General features: G+C 42.4%; 1 protein-coding gene across 2 annotated transcripts in view; it reads left to right on the top strand.

Annotated features, from left to right (window-relative positions):
- Positions 1–7,264: 7,264 nt before the first annotated feature.
- The window catches only part of INTS6 (integrator complex subunit 6), a 42,286-nt gene continuing 30,962 nt past the window's right edge, over positions 7,265–18,588 (top strand). Inside the window, exons 1-3 of one of the 2 annotated variants that reach the window (XM_072360316.1) lie at positions 7,265–7,531; positions 7,727–7,804; positions 8,428–8,577. In XM_072360316.1, coding sequence (XP_072216417.1) covers positions 7,421–7,531; positions 7,727–7,804; positions 8,428–8,577 — 339 coding nt within the window. In that variant the 5' untranslated portion in view covers positions 7,265–7,420. The remainder of the gene's footprint in view (positions 7,532–7,726; positions 7,805–8,427; positions 8,578–18,588) is intronic. The other variant, XM_072360308.1, reaches the window with a different exon arrangement.

The raw sequence follows: 18,588 nt of genomic DNA, 5'->3' as shown, positions 1-18,588 counted from the left end.
CAATTCAAGGTTCATTACAAGCTGGTCTCAACTCTCTCCTAAAATTTTCCTTGTGAGAAATGCTTTTGTGTTTTCATCTTGGTAAGAATTAGCCTTTTATACTTTTCAAAGCAATGTTTTAAGTGTCTTTCCTTCCCATTTGGGATTCTTCTACAAGAAGTCACTTTCTGCACGTTACTGCCAAGCAGATTTGCTCACTGTGGAATCCATTTGAATTTACTGTGCAAGACTTTCGACATTTTTAACAAGTAAGTTTTATATCAGGGCTTTGACATGAATCTAAAAGCAGAGACAAACCAATCTCCTTTTGTTTTAATTGTATCTTTTGAGTAACATGCTCAACAAACAGTCCCAAGCATCTAGCCAAAGGTGCTTTAAATCAGGGAATACAGACAAACACATTTTTTCCTCAGATGCTTTATTTTTTATCAGGTTTGTTTTATTCTAGAATACCCGTGTCTTTGCTTTATAGGTGGCCTTTGCAGAGAGCTCCAATTACTTGTTGAGATTTGGTAAGTTTTCATTAATCGCTAAGTGGCAAAAGACAGACCAACAGGCATTTATTCCATTTGACACCAGTCACACCAGCTGTTTCGTTGATAGCAACCAAGTGCATTTTCCTTCTGCAGTGCATTTTGCTTTGGGGCAAAAGATGGCAATGCATAACAATCAGATTTTGAGTAAAGGCTGGATAATAAACTTGTACTGCATGGCACTACTGTAAAGAAAGAACTCCTAGCTCTCAAATACTGAATGCAGGTGTGGTACTTCAGTGGGAAACAGTTTAGGGATGAATGTATAATTCTGCCTTCTAGTTTACTATGACAGTGCTGATTACACTGGCCATTCAAAATAAATAGACCTCATTGTTTTGCCTCCCTGCAAAGTGCTTGTATATTTTTATATATGCTTGTATATTTTTAGCTGTAACCACTCTATACTCCAAGCTGACTGTAGCTGGAATTGGTGTCCCTACACCGCTTGATTAGTTGGATAAATTCTGCACGCCCATGTCTGGGATCCATGGCAATAGAGTTACGTTGCTATGCTATGAAATGTGCAGGAGGGTGCAACCCTTCAGAAGGGATATGATTTCCGGGGCTACTGAAACTTTGCAATGCGGGCGAGAAAGAATGCTTAAGGCAACAAACAAAAGAAGTCACTGGAATGGTGACAAGTAGCATCGCTCAGGTCAGTGGGTACAGGCAGAGCACCGACCTCTTGGGGAAACAGCTACCTGAAAATTGGTAAAGAATTATGTTGTGGGCAAAGATTATCCTAATTCTGTACTGGACATTCTGAGGATAGAGCACTCGGCAACAGTGTGTGTAACATGTATTTGTGTGAAGGGATGAATTAACCCATCACGATATGTACAGGAGCTTTTAGCCAGGGCTGGAAAAGTGAGAAAACATAAGTCAGGATGCTAACTAAAAGCTAAAATACAAGAGATTGCTGCAAGCAATCCCTCACAGACTATCTGACAGATGTAACTAGTATTTCTGGCCGTACTGATGACAGGATTTCTTTTTTCCTCTGGCATAATAAGCAAAAGACTCCTCAGACCCGTTGTTTTTGTGAATGCAGAAAACTCTTCCTGTTTTCACGGCCTGGGGAGAGAAGGGAAGATGAGAAGTCTGTACCTGTATTTTCCCCTAGGAACTGTGGTACCATCAGGAATCAAGTGGACTGCTGCTATCAGCATCTCAAAGACAGAGAATGAATTCAAGAAAAAGGGGAAGTCAGGGAAAGAAGTGAAAAAAAAAAAAGGTAAAAATACTTTGCTTTCACATGCCAGAAAGTGTTTTCTCTTCTCTTTGGGTCTTGTCACTGCTAGCTGAATTACCCAAGAGACTAAATGTAAAGGCTTGGAGCTGTGACAGGTTTTTGCTCTTGACCAGGATCCTACCTGAAGTGAAAGGAGCAATGTTGCACATCAGGAAGGACATGTTAGGACTGTAAATCTACTAGAATTCTATTGCCTTATTAGAACCGTAATCTTGAAGTGTTTGTTTCAAGCAGTTTTCTCCATGTGAAATGTAATGTTTCCCTAAAGTGCCAAGTACAACAGGTCCTGCTCTGTTAAACACTGTTAAAAACATATGAAGACAACACATTGCACAGAAGACCTTTCAATCTAAGGCCAGTAATACCAAAGGAAAAGGAAATATCAAATAAACAGTCTAATATGATTTTATCCTTTTCTTCTATTCAGGTGCCCTAAAACCTTTCCATCGTTAATTGACTGACTTCCGCTGTCACAGCACAGATGGTCCTCAAAGAGATTAGTTCTTCCTCAGAAAATAATCTTACTCTGCACTTCCATCACAACTCACTCTTGAAAAGCTTAAGTATTTCACAGATATTCACGAACTTCATCTCTTGGTGCCCACATTCGGTCTGGACAGTTAGAAAACAAACTATTTCAAACTACCCTAACCCCAATTTCCTTGCAAGTCCACATTAACTATTCTACCCCTGGATGGCACACTGCTGTTCTCTGTGCTTCCAACTATTGAGCCAGGAAACAGCAAGGGATTTGGATGAATGAAGTAGTGGTGGGGAATACAAAAATGCTTAGGAAGCTTCAAAAGCTGTCCTCTGGGCTTCCTGATCCACGGGCGCTGAAAATGAAGCTGTGTTTGAAAATGGGCCAAGAGAAGCCAGAATGCTACTTCTTTTAGGGGTCATCATTCTGTAGAGTGGTGTAGTTTTGCTGCGCTGTGAAAGCCAAAGTACAGGCTTCTAAAAGGTGCTAGACAGTCTCCAAAGCAGACAGCTGCCTCTGCAAATTTTAGAAGGATAGGCATTCTTGGTCAAAGTCCTGGAATATAGATAAAAAAAGCTGAGATCAAATTACCTTAATGTCACCTTCTGGAAAAAAATGTTAGGGATAAGATCTTATCTGAGCCCAGCCTTCTCTATAGCTCTATAGCTCTATAGCTCAGGTAGCTCTATGGCTCAGGTAGCTCTATAGCTACCTGAATTACAGTTTCTCTTTGGGAACAATTTCAAGAAGAGGGGAAAAAAAGAAGTGAGGTGAAAAAAAATCACTGAATATAAAATAGAGAAAAACAATCCCTACGTCTAACAATATAAGTTCGCATGTAGTCGAGTTCAAGACGAGTGGAAAACAGCATTTTATTTATGAATAAAGCAAATAAACCAAACGCACAGAGCTTGGCTAAAGGAAGACTAAAGCGCTGAAAAATAATAAACTGAAACTCAGAATGCTATATGTTTTAATGATGAGCATTAGCATAAAATTAAGCAATGCAAAATGTAGAACTTTCAAGTGTGAAAAAGAAGTGCGATGATGACAGTCTACAATGCTAAGGAATGGGATTTAATGGAAGCTCTGAAAATCGACCTGTGCCATTAAAACCTGGGCAGACCAAGACCTTCGTATCTTTGTGTACATGAGTATTCTAAGATATGGATGAATGCCCATGATCCCTTATGGATGCATGAAAAATAATAAACAAAAGTCGTGAATGAAAGGAGCTGGAGTTGTTTTCATTACCAGTACAGCAAGATTATTCCTTCAGACAGAACCATGCTGCATTAATTCATCTAGATTTAGGAGTCAAGCTAGAACAAGCTCATTTAGCCTGTACACGGGGTATAATTTTGCCCACCATGCAGAAGGGCTGAAATCAAAGAAAGATGCATCTGTTTTCAGTGATAGAGTTTCGCACTCTCTTGCTGCTCAGCTGCATCAGCTGTATCAGTAATAAGCACTAATACCGCTAGGTTTTGTTCCTTCATAGCAAGTCCCTTGTACTGATTTATAAATGTGGCTCTGATGGCAGCACTAGCCATTATGGCTCTCACATCAAGAGGCTGATACACGCTTAGGCTTGGGTTGATTATCTTTCTTTGAAAGAATCTTTCTCAATATTAATCAAATTGGCCAGCTCCCAGCAGAAAAGTAATGCCTGCCACAGACAACACAAAACTATCCTTCATTCTGCCCTATAGGGGATCTAATATGGATCTAATATAACATGCACAGAAAGAACTCAATGTTCCAAATGGCTTGAAAGATAATAGCAAAAAGAAAGCATGTACAGAATTCATAAAGTGTTTCTGCTTGTATAAATCCTGTTGGAGCTGCGTGAGTTTTGTCTGTGGGATTCTTTGATCAGTGATGATCTATGGGTTGAGGAAACTGGGGTAGAGTAAGCCCAGATGCTCCAGTCCAACCTCCTTCTCACGTTGGTAAGGAAAACACGGCGTACGTACTGCTTCCGCTTTCAAAGTCAGTTCAGAGTTGTTGCTGTTTTATGACTGACTCTACTGCTAAGAGTTAACAGGTCTTTCCCTCCCTACCCCCACGCACACTCTTTCACTTACTGGCAACAAAAATAAAAATTCCAAATGACCTTCCAGGCCTTGCACAGAGTCTCCATGTCTCAGGCTGCCTTTCATGTTTTCCTGGTATGGCAAGTATTCTAAAACGCCTTATTTTTTTATTAGTAGTAGTAGTATTTTTTTTCCCCTGCACTTTGGAGAAGGCGACCTCCCTCCTCAAAGTTTTCCATTTTTAGAATGCTCTCCAAGAAGATGGATGCTTGACATGTAAAATAGATGCTCTTTTATTAAAAGACAATCAATTGATCATCATTGATACACAAATAGGAGGGAAGATGGCATGTCTGAAGGAATGTGCCTGTGTAAGAGATTTAAAAGGAAGCCAATTAAGAGGCCAACATCATACAATCACTCAACTTGACTCCCAAGTGAAGTTACTAATCCCAAGGCACGATTTGTTAAAGCAGCATTACAGCCTTTACTTAACAACTTGAATCCCGCCATCTCAGGGAGATGATCACCAGCCTCAAGGCAGGCAGTCCTGCTGACTTCAGGAGCTGCACACCTGGCAGACAGTCAGACGATGCACACAACTGTCTGTGGAGAGCTGAAGGGAAGGACATCTCAGAATACAGCTGTGGACACAAAGAGACTGTGAGCCAAGTCTTTTCAGTAGTCCAGAGGTTTAAACTGCATCATGGAGCCTGGCATGCAGCTGATTCCAGAGCAATCCAGCAACGTGCCTTGGCAGCATCTTCTGGTTCACTTCCTCTAACAGCAGCGGTTTGGTTTACCAGTAGAACCCAGACCAGAACAGCCTTGCTGTTGGTCACAAGACACAGGACAGCTACTGGAGCTCTAAAAATGAATGGCTGGAAAGAAACAAGCAGCTCGGGAATCAGTGAGTACAAGCTTGGCCACCCTTACCAGGTTGAGAAATATTCATGACACAGGCTGTTACCACTGAAGAAACATAACTGCCAAATTTCATTGTCATCCCCCCCCCCACTCTGAACAAGAGAGTTTCTTCACAGATCTCATAGGACTTCTGCTGGAGATTCTTTAGTGGCTCCTAGCAGCTACCCAGGATAAAAGACAATATCCTCGACACCGCCCCATTGACTCAGGATGGATGGCACGGGTTACACGTGCCAGTAGGAAAGGCAAAATATCTACAAGGACGCACCTGTAATGGAAATGTGATTCCACCTCTGTCTTTCCAGCCTTCCTAGAAACTAAATGCTAATCTTCATTAGTCTTTAAAAAGAAAAAAAGGAAAGAAAAGGAAAAAAAAAAAGAAGCCCAAAACAGCTCTTGCCTAACAAGACAGAAATGTTGCCTGGAAGAATGAAATGATTCAAACCAGGACACTGCCAATTTTATCTTAAGAACTACAGTGGCTTCGTACCTTCTAGAGCAGCGGCTGTGGGAGCACATCAGCTGGATCGGGGGAAAACATCAGCCAGAAAGGAGGCAGCACAATCTCCTGAACAGATAATGCTAAGAAATGGCTCTGGAGTCAGTGCTCCAAGGCTGGGAGAGCAGGAACAGCAGAGACATAACTGTGGGGAAAAACAAACAGAAACCTCCAAAGGACGGAGAGCTCAATCTTCAGCACTAATTGGCTGGAAAGACTCCACAACGATGTGATTTATAGGAAGTAAATTCGGAGTGCCAGAGCACGGATCAAAGGGACACCAGCGTTAATCTCTGCCTGTGCATAGGGAAAAGGTCACAGCTAAGGGCAACCCATTTTTTTAAATCTTTTTTTATTTTTTTTCCCTTTTTTTTTTTCACACCAAGTGAAATCGCAGAGCGGCTCTCTTGGAATTCACCACACAACGACCCCGGCGCTGAGCCCCGCCGCTGTGGCAGGCCGGCAGCTCACCCAGCCCGGCCTCCCGGTGTCCCCTCACAGCCCTTAGGGCGGTCCGTGGCTCTGAACGCTGTGCAGGACCCCACCAATCCCCTCCAAAATAACACGGACAGCACCGCCCTTCACGCCTCGGAAGGCGATGAGCGCAAAGCAACGCCACGGGGTACGGCCGTGCGACCGCCTGGAGGAGCCGGGTTGATCTGGAATCACCCCGCCGACCCTCAGCCCCCACCCCGGGGCAAGTGGGGACTCCGCTCCGCCCGGGGACCTTCCCGCGGCCTCAAGGAGAGCGGCGGCGGCTCCCGCCCCTTCTCCCTCCTCACCGTGACTCAACCTCGGGGACAAACAGCCGCCGTCCCCGCCCCGCTGGGCTACGGTCCCTCAGGCCAACCCCGCTACCCCGTCTACCTCCATCCCCCGCCCCAGTCCCGGCTCGCAGCCCGGCTCCCGCCCACGGCCGCAGCCCCGCAGAGGGTCGCTGTCGCCCCGTGTCCCGGCAGAGGGGAGCCCCCTCCCGCCATTTTCGGAGCAGCGGCGCCCCCCGATCGCCTCCTCTGCCACCCCCCCCCCCCCACCTTCACTGCGCATGCGCGGCGGAGGCGCTCGGGCGCGCGCTCCCCCCTCCCCCCCGCCCTCTCCCACAGCGGCTCCAGCCACCCCCCTCCGCCCCGCCCTCCCCCGGCGATTTGAATATGCTAATGAGCGGCCGCCAGAAGCCCTATGGCGGGGCCGGGAGGCGGTCACGTGGGGCGGGGACGTGTCCTTCGGGGGCGGGCCCCGACCTGCCCAGGCGCCCTTAAAAGCGGGCGGCGAGCGAGGAAGCGCCTCAGTCAGAGAGAGAAAGTGCCGGGGCGGGCGGGCTGCGGCTGGTCCGCCTGAAACTTCTGAGTAACATCAACAGGGGGAGGGGAGGGAGGGCGGCGGTGGAGGAGGACGGTGGTGGCGGGGGGGAAGGTTAGCAGCAGCGCAGCCCTCCCCGCCGCTCCCGCAGCACCCGGCCCGTGCCGGGCTGGGCAGGCCCCTCACACAAAGGAGGGCAGGGCAGGCAGCGCTGCCCCCTTCCCCCGCCTCGGCAGAGGGGCAGCGGGAGGCCCTTCCCGTGCACAGCACTCACAGCCACTCGCTCCTCTCCCGACCCCGGCTGCCTCTCCTCCTCCTCCTCCCCCTGCTCTCCCCTCTCCCTCCCGCCCGCTGTCCATGTAGCCGCCCGGCCGCCGGCCCCTCCGCACTATGCCCATCTTACTCTTCCTGATAGACACGTCCGCCTCCATGAACCAGCGCACCCATCTGGGCACCACCTATCTGGACATAGCCAAAGGCGCTGTAGAGACTTTCATGAAGGTACCGGCGCTGCCTGGCGAGAGGAGGCGAAAGCGAGCGAGAGGGGAGGGGGCGGCGGGGGGCTGCGGGCCGGGGGGCGCGGGGGGCTGCGGGAGAGACGGGAAGGGGGGGGCGGGAGGGGGGGGCAGTGCCGCGCCGGGGGGGGGATCCGGCGCCTCCTCTCGCCTCACCCTCCGCTTTGTCCCCGCGCCGCAGCTCCGAGCCCGGGACCCGGCCAGCAGGGGAGACAGGTACATGCTGGTCACTTTCGAGGAGCCTCCCTACGCCATCAAGGTAACCCCGCTCCCCCCTCCCTCCCCGCCGCCCCCCGGCCCTCCTTCCTGCCCCGCCGCGCCGCCCCTTCAGTCGGGCCGGGCCGCGCGGTGCCGCGCACGCACGGGTTCGGGCAGCGGCGGCGGCGCTGACATCAACATGGCCGACATTTTTTTTTATATCCCCCGTGTGGTGTGTGTGAGCGGCAGGGAACTGTGGGGGAGGTGTGCTCAACTTGGGAGAAGTGACAGCAACTCCGAGGAGAGTTCGGCGGGGAAGGGGCGGGAAAGGAGAGCCCTCCGGGGCGGGGGCTGCGGGACGCGGGGGGAGGAGTGGGGAGGGGGGGGGTGAACCCGCTGGGCATCGCCTCTCTGGGGTCGCGAGCCCGGTGTAGAGGAAGCCTGGTGTGTGTGGCTTCGCAGACGGCCGTCCCTTGTAAGAAATACTCGATGAACGCAGAGCGTTAAGATCTTAAAAGTCCGTCTTTTCAGGCTCTACGAAACGATACTGAATACTGGTAACTTCCGAGGTGTTCGTTTAGCGTTTAAGGGAGACGCTGTAGCCAACAGAAAAGCCCGATCCCGTAGGAGGTTCCTGTCCCGAGCTCGTTCCACCAATAAGCCTTCTCGCGTTTCTCTTTTCAGGCTGGCTGGAAGGAAAACCATGCGACGTTCATGAATGAACTGAAAAACCTTCAGGCTGAAGGACTTACAACTCTTGGCCAGTCCCTAAGAACAGCTTTTGATTTATTAAACTTAAATAGATTAGTAACTGGCATAGACAACTATGGGCAGGTAGGTTGACCGGTAATAGGTGGAAAAATCATAAAACACACGCTTCCCGTGGTTGCCCAAAGTGGTGTCTTCATGAAGTACTCAATACAGGGGCTCCATAAAAAGCAAGCAGAGTTCAGACAGTGTGAAGAAATCTAGGTACTGACTACAGTTCTGTACCCAATGTTACCACCTATTTTCTTCATTACTCTGTTTTTAAACTACAATGTAAGCTGCAATTGGCCTTCTCAGTTAAGCTTCCTAGTTTTCTTTGGTGACAAATTCCAGAACATTAACTGGTGAGCCCGATGAGGTCTTCAAAACGTTGATTTCTGTATATAGTGCTGTATGATCAGTTAAGTACAATTTGGGAGATGGGCTCTTTTTTTCTGACAGCACTAAAGCACCTAAAGTGCTAAGCTGAGCACATCTTTTTTTAAAGCATTGTTTTCCAGTGAGTTTACTTCAACATTTCTCCAAATACCTTTATTTTTATATTCCCGTTTGTTTATAGTAGAGCCTTAGGAAACTCTGATTTTCAAATGCCTGTATGGCAGCTGTCCCTTTAAGGCAGGACTACTTCTGGGAAGGTCCAGTGTTCCCTTGCTCAGTAGTATGACTTGCTACAAGCCAGTAACTCTAGGTTAAAATATGCACTTTAAGAAGCATACCCAGTTCTTTCTGGCACTGGATCAAACCCTGGATTTGTTTTGCATAGAAGATGTTACCAGTACTGGGCAAAGTATATCCTGTATTTTTCACGTGGGATGTACTAAACTGAATCTCCCCTTTTCGTTTATTGTTCTCATGTAGTGTTTCATCTGCTCTCTGAGGATTAGTTACTGCTCTTGGTATTTACCATGGGAATGTGGCTGTGAAAATAAGTCCCTGTTTTCTCCCTCCCTTTTCCAGTCTGAGTGCAGTTTATGATAACACACCATGTTTGTTTGGGAAGGAGGTCTATCTCATGTTGCACTGTATGGCTTTGCCACTAGGTGATTAAGCGAGTCTATAAGCATTTTTAAAATGCCAGTTTGGTGATGAAACTTCAAAGAAAAAAAAAAAAGCTAGTTCCACACATGATTATTTTTTCTTGTCTATTACCATCTGCTGTCCTCTTCTGTGTGCTAATCTTTCCCATTTTCTGCCATTTTTCTTAGTTACGTTAGCAAATCGATGCTTTTTGAAACATTTACCATAGCAGACACATACATGGAATACGTGCTCTTTACCATATCTATTGATAATGAAGGAATACATGAAACCCGTGTCATATAACTTACACTGAGTGAACCAGCTAGGCTCAAGTACTTAGCCCAGTGGGTCATTGAGTGGTCATGACTATTTTGGCCAGTTAGTAGTTCTCATTATTGCAAGTTGGTCTTTTGTCTGTGGAGCTACTGCCTAGTCTGTTTCGGTTGGAGGTCTTCTGTTTTTGAGCCCACTGTGGTTAGGAATGCTATTTGCTCTGCTCCATGCATGGAACGGACTATTGAAGAGGTGTCCAAATGAGCAGTCAAGTGACTGAGTAGAACTTTGACTTCTTTTAGCATCTGCAAAAATAGATGGGTATATTACAAGTGCCAGATCATCTGCCGCTGAAGTGTCTGGTTCCCATTCTGGCTCTACTAATCAAAGTAGCAGATTTTCATAAATCAAATTAAATTCTGTAGCTCTTAGCTGGTCTGTCGGCACTCACAGGATGAGATGCAGGTCAGTTCACTTGCCTCAAGTTCACCTTGGCCTTTGAGCCATAGGTCACGTTATCCATCAGGCTTCTTATTGTTGAAGTCTACTACCTAAATGTCTTAAGATAAATCTGTATCTAAATGTATGCGGTAAGAGAGGCTTATGAAGTCAGGATAATAAAAATCACCAGAATTCTCAGTGGCATTCAAAATCAGATCCATTTATTTCTTTGTCAATTAAAAGTATTAAGATCATAGAATATTTGAGTATTTTACTTAACTATATTTATATGTTTGGAGAGTACTTATCTTAGAGTGGAGGAACAGATAATTTTAGAGAAACGCAACATTTAGATTATTTTAGGTGTGTTGCTATGTGAAGTAATAAGTCCAAACATTAATTGAGCTTTTCTCTGGAAAGAATCTCACTTAACATCTCACTAACATGCTTGGTTTTTGGTTGTATGGACAGTCTTCTTCCATTTGTTTCACACGTATGAGTTGTAAAACAAACCCTTATACATAAAAATGACAAGGCACATTATGAACACGATAGGGTTGTTTAGTTAAGTCATCCAGCAGCATGATGTCTTGTCTCCCTGCTAACTTTGAACTGTTTGTTTAAATGGCAGCGTGACTCACTATGCTTGATTTCTTTCTAAGTAGACCAGAGTTCTCCATCAGCTGACTTCCTGAACAAGAGTGATGACTGGTCATTCTGAAATTGAGGAAAATCTCCTTCATATTTTCTTGGAAAATTCATGTTTATAGTTTAATGAGTATTTACCATTATTACTTTTTCAGTAAATAAGTACTGACTCAGTTGCTTACGATGATTGAGTGTACAGCTACATTAGCTGATAATAGTATCTCATGTTCAGATTTTAAAGGGACACGGTCAGCATCGTTAGATTATCAAGAATCTGGAAGATATCTTTAAAAGCTGTTCCTGATATTAATGCTATAGTATGTTTTTATAAGCCTTTTGTCTTACCTAGAGGGGATTTTTAGATCAAATTTTGAGAGCTTCTGTCACTAGCATGCACACAAACATACAAGGAGGCAGTATAACAGAAAAAAAGGAAAATAAAATTTGATGTTCTTAACAGTCAGCTTATTAAGGGAGTTTGAAAGTAAATATTTTCAGGTGAGTATTCCTTTAAGCTTTACAGCGCTTGCAGACTGATGAACTGCTTTATATTTCTTGAGTCCAGCAGTAATTTCTTGTACATGCTGTTTTGTCCTGATGATAATAGCAAAAGAATGAACCTTCAAATAAGGTGTCAGCTTTTTGCTAAAAATAACGATCCTCTTCACCTCCTGCATTGTTATAGAAAGCTTAGGAAAAATTCACAGGGTTTTGATATATTTAGGAAGAAAGCAATTTAAACACGTACAGTTCAGTAGGATCACTGTCATATCACACAGAATGTAGTACTTTGTTAGCCCAGTTTTAGCTAATTGACTTCCTTTTGTCATCTTTTCCCCGCTTCAGTTTCCCCATTGTTTTGGGTAGTCAAATATTGAACTTATTTCTAGCAGATTTTCCATCCTTTTGGAATATACTCCTCAATCTTACTGCTGTGACTTGTTCAGTGATACAAGTTACAAGTTCAGCAGTGTAGTTAAAGTTTAACTGTGTCTTTTTGAGTGATACAAATGCAGCTTGTTAGAGGTAATGGAAGGGTTAAATATTAGTGATGTCTTTCTGGAATTTCTGTGAAAACAGAAAACATGAGTGTATCTATTAAATAACACAGCAAAATATAAACAAGTGGCTGAACTGAACCAGCTATTTACTTCAGTTGTTTGCAGTTTCTAGTCAAGTTTCTAAGAATGAGCAATGAAGCGAAGGTAGGTAGAATGCATCGCTGGTATTTTGAAACTTGCATGCAAAGGACCAACACAGCACTACTAAAAATGAATCTGATGGATGCTTGAAATTGCTAAAGGTCTGATTGTCTGAAACCCCGTGTTTCACTTTATTATCTGCTTAATGAAGGTCTCTTACTGTTTTGTTTTTTTTTTTTTTTAATCATTACATCAAATGAGGCTTGAGAGGATAAAAAGCATTTGAGGATTTTTGAACTCATCGTGTTGGTATATTTTTTTTCCCCCCATTTTTCTATTATTTTCCTTTTTCAGGATGAAGTTTCATTTCAATATTGATAGTTGAAAACTTTTCAATGGCAGAAACTTTTAATGAGCTTTTTATCTCACTGAATTAACTTGAACATATCTTCGGCAGCATAATTATTGATGTGGACCAACTGGCTCAGAGCTGAATTTCACACGTTAAACATGATGGTACAAAAGCACACGCTAACATGTAATTGTTTTGGAACAAAATGGCCAGCAGTAATACTTCCAAGTAGATCTGAGAGACTCATTTTTCATTCCCACTGATGGGAAAGGTGCACTCCCTATTTAAAAAATGGAAGTGTGTTTTTGGTGACTTACAGTTCGTGCCCAGTTTTAGTGAGAGTTTTTTTTTCCCCTACACTGTATTTCACATACTTGGAAAAGTGTAATTAAGGCATCTTGAAACGTGAATTGTTTATGGGTCTTTTGAGAGCTTAGAAATACAGTAAGGATTAGCAACGGCCATTTCTGATTTGGAAGCTGAAAGGTGCCCTGCATTCAGTGGCCTGTTTTCTTTCTTCTTCCCAAAGCTTCTATTCATACAATGCATGAGAATCAAACCCTAGCTTAGTTGCTACTCTGCATTTCTCTGAACATACAGTTAGGCCCATTTGTAGCTAGGGTAGCACTAATGCCAATGTGTTCACACCATAAAGCTTAGAGCTGTTTCTTTAGAGACATGTTTGGCTGTAAAAATACGATCATGTTCCGAGTACATGTAGATAGCATGCTTAGGAGATCAATTCTAATTGTGCTTGTAGGTACACCTCAGTTTTTAAGTCACATGCTGTAGTGTGACTCCTTATTTGTTGCACATCTGTGCCCTGTGTGGTGAGCTTAAAAAAATATGCTGAGCTTAAAAAAAAAAAGAGCATGAAACACACATATGAAATCTTGTCCCTGGTTTTACAGATGTTATGCTTTAGCAGTGGCATGTTCTGTTGAACAGTTTTATTTTCTGATTATTTGATTGTTAGTAGAATTCCTTGCTTTCAAAAGTCAAAATCCATCAAGCATGCCTTTTGTCTTGGCATTTTGGGGTCATAAACGCTGCACTGGAATGGCTTGTGTTGAATGTGCATCCAAATTTGGAACCAAAGTTTAGATTAGCATTTCCTGCTTTGTCATGCCTGCATGGTTACGCAGCGCTTTGCTTTTCATGCTGGTAGAGGCAGAGCTTTACACTCTTGGTGAAGATCTCCCATTCTCTTTTTGCCTTTTCCAATAAACACAAAGTAGAGAATTTCAGACAACAGAAAACAACATAGCAAACTTAAGTATAATAATGGTAGAAATACTTAAAGAAAATAGATGACTATGAATTATCCTATAGGGTAGAAATAGCCAGAGCATGGATTTAAATGCTTATTATGTCAAAGACATATGTGGAGTGCTGGTGACAATTGACCTTCCTCACCTCCCATATGATGAAGTTAAGCACAGTTTCCTAATTTACAGTTCTTAGGCTGTAATTTACAAGTCCATCATCTGGTCCATAGTTAAAATGATTCTAATTTGTAGGTAGTTTTGTTTTATCATATCTTCTAGTGAGCATAATGGCATCTTTTTCCACTTGCTTGGGGAGACTGCATTCTTTTCAGCCTTCCCAGACTAACAAAGTTCACTGAATGTCAGGAGTAATAATCACGTCAGACTTAGGTGTTGTTAAAATCACTCATCTACTTCTAATCCAGTACGTTTTAAAGGAAGAACTAAAAAGCCTTACAAAGAATACTGTGCTTTTCCTGGTTAAAATGATCTCATCCATCTCTTTCATTAGCAGGAAGAATTGAGATACTTCCTCATGTTCCGAGTATCAAATATGATTTAGCCACTTTGATTCTTTAAGTGCTTGATATTTCAATAAATTGGATTTGGAAGGGTCAGTGCCATAACGTGTCAACAGTGACTTTGATTTTTAGGGATCAGGTGGGGGCAGGCTGCCAGCACTTCAGCAGCTGCTGTAGGTGTCTGTGTCAGGCTGGTACTTGGCCTCACTAGCAAGTCAGCAGAGGACAGTTTGGAATTCAGTATTGTATCTCTTGCCTTTTTATTTTGAATCTTGTATCTGCCTCAGTTCCATCATAGACTCCCTGGGTATACGATCTCATTTCAGTGCTTCAAGTGTGTGTCCTCTAGGTGAAGGATTCTTTATATTTGTGCTTCATCAGAGCGAACTGCCAGGTATGGGAACCAAGTATTCATAGGTGCAGAGGCAAAAATCGATCATTGTATGAAGCACTAAGTATTTTCCCCAATATCTATCACTGTTTTCTCTTTAAGTTGTTCTGTTTTTTTTACTGAGTAGTTGGATAGCCCATACCTATGAAGTCTGAAGGGAAGAGCTGTTATTTGTTCTGTGTCTGACTTTATTTGACTGAGGTTCAGTTGGAACTAATCGTGTTGCCTGCTTACAGCTGCTTTTTTTTTGCTTTTTGTAGTGTATTTGTGCCTGTAACAGCACAGTGTGTCTTTGGTTCACGGAATATTTCCATATCTGCATCTACCAGTTGGAGAACATGTTAATGTTTGCACTCGATGTTGCGATTTTTCGCATCGTACTGCGTGGCCCTTTAATCAAGTTGTTTTCAGCTGTTGTTTGTGCAACAGATTGGAATTTCATAAAATTTGTGAGCATTAGCATCTGGCTAATACAGAACTCCATCAAGTATGCGGTTTGCATTGTGTGATTATGGTGCTAATTTTCACTGTCCTAAGCATAGCACTGTCTCGTTTCAAGAAAACTTACTATATCAGATAGGAAATGGTTTGTGTGTATTGATGAAGTATTTTAGATGTATCAATATGTTGATGCTGGTCTAATGCCAAATACTGACAGCAAGTAGGATTTCAGGTGCTTATTATTGCTTGTATGCTTTACCTTAAGAATTAAGAAGGGATGCCTGGTACTGTAAAGCTGACCCCTAATGGACTAGACTTTTCAAAAGTGTATAGCAATTTTTATCTTAATAAGAACTCAAGAATGTTATCTAAGCACCTGTTGTTTTTATTCTAGAGGTAGTGCCTCTGCCTCAGTTAATTGATTTACCCTGGCAAGCATAAACCTGCAGTTTACTGTAGATTTAAGCCTACGTTTTTTCCAGTGGAGAAATAGGGCTAATGCCTACAGCTGAATTAAAATAGGTAATGTTTAAGTTATAGTATATACACAAACATTAAAATTAAATACTTTCTATTTTTCATTTAAGATGGCAACTTGAAATTTAGTCTGGAAACATGAATATGACAGAAACTGAATAGATAAGGCTTCTATTTGAGTGAGAGGACAAGAGGTTTTATCAAAAACCAGTCCTACTATAAAATGTAAGCCTAGCAGCATTAATGACTAGGTAACTAGAATAGTGGGTAAGTATTGGTTATGTCTGGTGTTGCTCCAAGGCTTTAAGCTTGGCAGTGTTATACAAAACTGATCTAACAGGGGCAGAGTGGTTCTCTAGTATGCATTTCTGACAATTGAAGGACATAAGTATTGAAATCATACTTACTGTCCAGTTGTTGACTCATCCAGTAAACTTTTGCTTGAATAGTAATATTTAGTGTCTGTCCAGTGTCCATTCCCTTTAATTCATGTGTTTTTTTTTTCAATCTGCATGGAACTGCTCCTGCTTGCGGAGAGCAGGGTGTTAATCTGATTTCATCTAGTAACGGTGCTTGAGGATAAATGATCTGAACATACTGTGCATTTTGTCAATGTCTCCTTGAGACAAAAGACTGCATTGGACAAATCCAGAGTATTTGTCACTGGAATCAATTTAAGGTGCTGACATTGTTGCTTTAGTTGAAGATAGCCATTTCTCATATTGTGTTCATCCTCCCTTCACCAAATAGTCTACCCTAGGACTTTAAATCCCAGAGCACTCACTTCATTTTATGCACTGTTGTAAGACTGCTGAAGTGGCACCCATCCTAGCTGTCTGCTCTGCTTCTGCACTTCTGGACTCTCACAGCTGTGCCAAACTAGGAGCAAATTGTGACTGTGACTTCATGTAGTACATTAAACTAAACTAGTGATTGATTCAGATACCTTAATAAGCTGAACTGTGAACTAAAGTGGTTCAGAATCAATTTTTTAACAGCCAGCTTGTTCCTGCTGTAGTGGTGATAAACTCCAAGGAGTCACTGGGAGGTGTTGGGGCAGCAATCATTCATCCTATATTCATGAGTCAATACTCTACCTTCAGTCAGCTTGTCTTTAATCTGAGTTGATAACCTACCAAAAGGTAGAGAAAATGTTGTATGGATCTCTTTGGCTTTTTCACTTCAGTTATTTGATGTTTCCCTACTCAGTAGGCTGGTAGCTGTGAAATTTGCTACTCTGGTATGTGGAGGACAGTGGCCTGTCCTAGCACTGTGAATTCCACTGACTGAGTCAGGCCTAGCTATGTGAAATCGTTGCTGTGAAGCAGAAAGATTGCCGTAATTAGGGACTTGATCCAAAGCCTGACAAGGTCAATTATTTTTGGAATAAAAGATTCAGAAATATTTTTAGAAAATATGACCAAAATGATCTTTAAACCCAGATTTTTGGGGGTTGGCTTTAAAGATCAAGTCATATTTGGCATGGATAGTTATATCAGCTATACTTAAAAGTGTATAAAAGCTCCAGTATAAGCTGTTCTTTAGCAGCTTGCATTTACTGAATTTAGCCAGATAACTTTGGAAACCACCAGGATTTGCTGGCTGATTTATCCAACTTCAGTGTGATTTCAGCAGCAATTCATTTACAAATCTATACTAATAAGTTGCATCTTTATTTTTAAGTAACAGTTTCCTTATCTTAAAAATAAGGTGCAAGATACACTCGCAGTTGTTTTCCTGCTTGTGTATTTCAATTTCATGCAAAATTAGTTCTTTCATTTGGGGGATTTTTCATGAAGCAGTTAGTTTGGCGCTAACATGTTTAAAATATTAGTAGCTTTTCTTTTTGTTGTTTTCAGTTTTGTTGCTGTTCCTCACTATTACTTGCTGGAATTGACTGTATATGAAGAACATTATGTAGTTCTTGGTTGGTTGTTCTTTTTTTGAGAATATAATGTTAAATTACCTGCCATAAATTGTGCAAGATTCAAGGACTTAATTGTTTTTGAAACTTATCAAGGACCTAACCTAAATTGGAGCACTTACAGTTTAATAAAGAAGTTACAACTTACATAATATATTATTTAGAACTCAATTGAATTTATTCTTAGATGAGAGAAACAGGACAAACTTCTATAATGAAGTGGTGTTTTTGAAGCTGATTTACAAACGTTTGGAAGTATGTGATTTACGAAATCATAATATTAGTGAATCTTGGGATTCGTGGTCTGCTGTCCTGGTAAATCCTACTGTGTATTCATTATTTTCGTATTATTCAGTACCTAGTCTATAAAAATGCTTCCTTGACAAATCTCCCTTCTGTTTTCATATGTGCACTACCTGCTGTGGTGGCTTTATATTCCGGAATAATCATCTTTTGCATTTAATCTCCTTCTTAGGCTGTTTTCAGTTGCCTTTTTGGTGTTTCTAGCTGTTAATCTTGGTTTTGTTCTTAGAACGAACTTTTTGAGTAGTGTTCCAAAATGACTGTGCGTAGTGAGGTAGTTTTGTATACATTAGTCTTCACTAGATTTGCTGCTAGACTTGGGAATCCAGAATCTGCAAAGTTATGAGCACTGTAAAAATGATACTATAATTGCAGAATAATTTGCTATGCATTTCAAGACAGATACACAATGTAGCTATTGCTTATAGAACACCGACTTGCAAGGGCAGGCAAAATGAGCAGAGTACTTGTATTTAAATATATGTCATATATTAAACATTTGTGGGATGGTTTTGTTTTTGTTTATTTGACAAAGTGTTTGGTATCTTATTTCTCATGTAGTTCACTACTTATGTCCCTGTAATATATAAGTAATATCTGATCGGATCTCTGAATTTTGCTGTGGGGCTTCCAGGCTAGGCAGAAAAGATTGAAGAGTATATTTGCAAATTCAATACTCTTTTAAGATATACTTAAGAATGCTCTATACTTTTCATTCTGTGTATATTTTACTAAATACCTTAAATATCCTTTTCTCATGTGGAACTTCATAACCTGCTTAAGAATGCTCCCTTCATTCCTGTGTTCTGCAACTGCTGTGCTAATAAGTGTAAATTCTGGCCTGGCTTCAGAGGAAATTACACTTGTGTTCTTCTT

The sequence above is a fragment of the Excalfactoria chinensis genome, chromosome 1 (assembly GCF_039878825.1).
Source record: "Excalfactoria chinensis isolate bCotChi1 chromosome 1, bCotChi1.hap2, whole genome shotgun sequence".
Lineage (NCBI taxonomy): Eukaryota > Metazoa > Chordata > Aves > Galliformes > Phasianidae > Excalfactoria > Excalfactoria chinensis.
The sequence above is the reverse complement of the archived record's forward strand: the minus strand, read 5'-3'. Positions and strand labels throughout refer to the sequence as shown.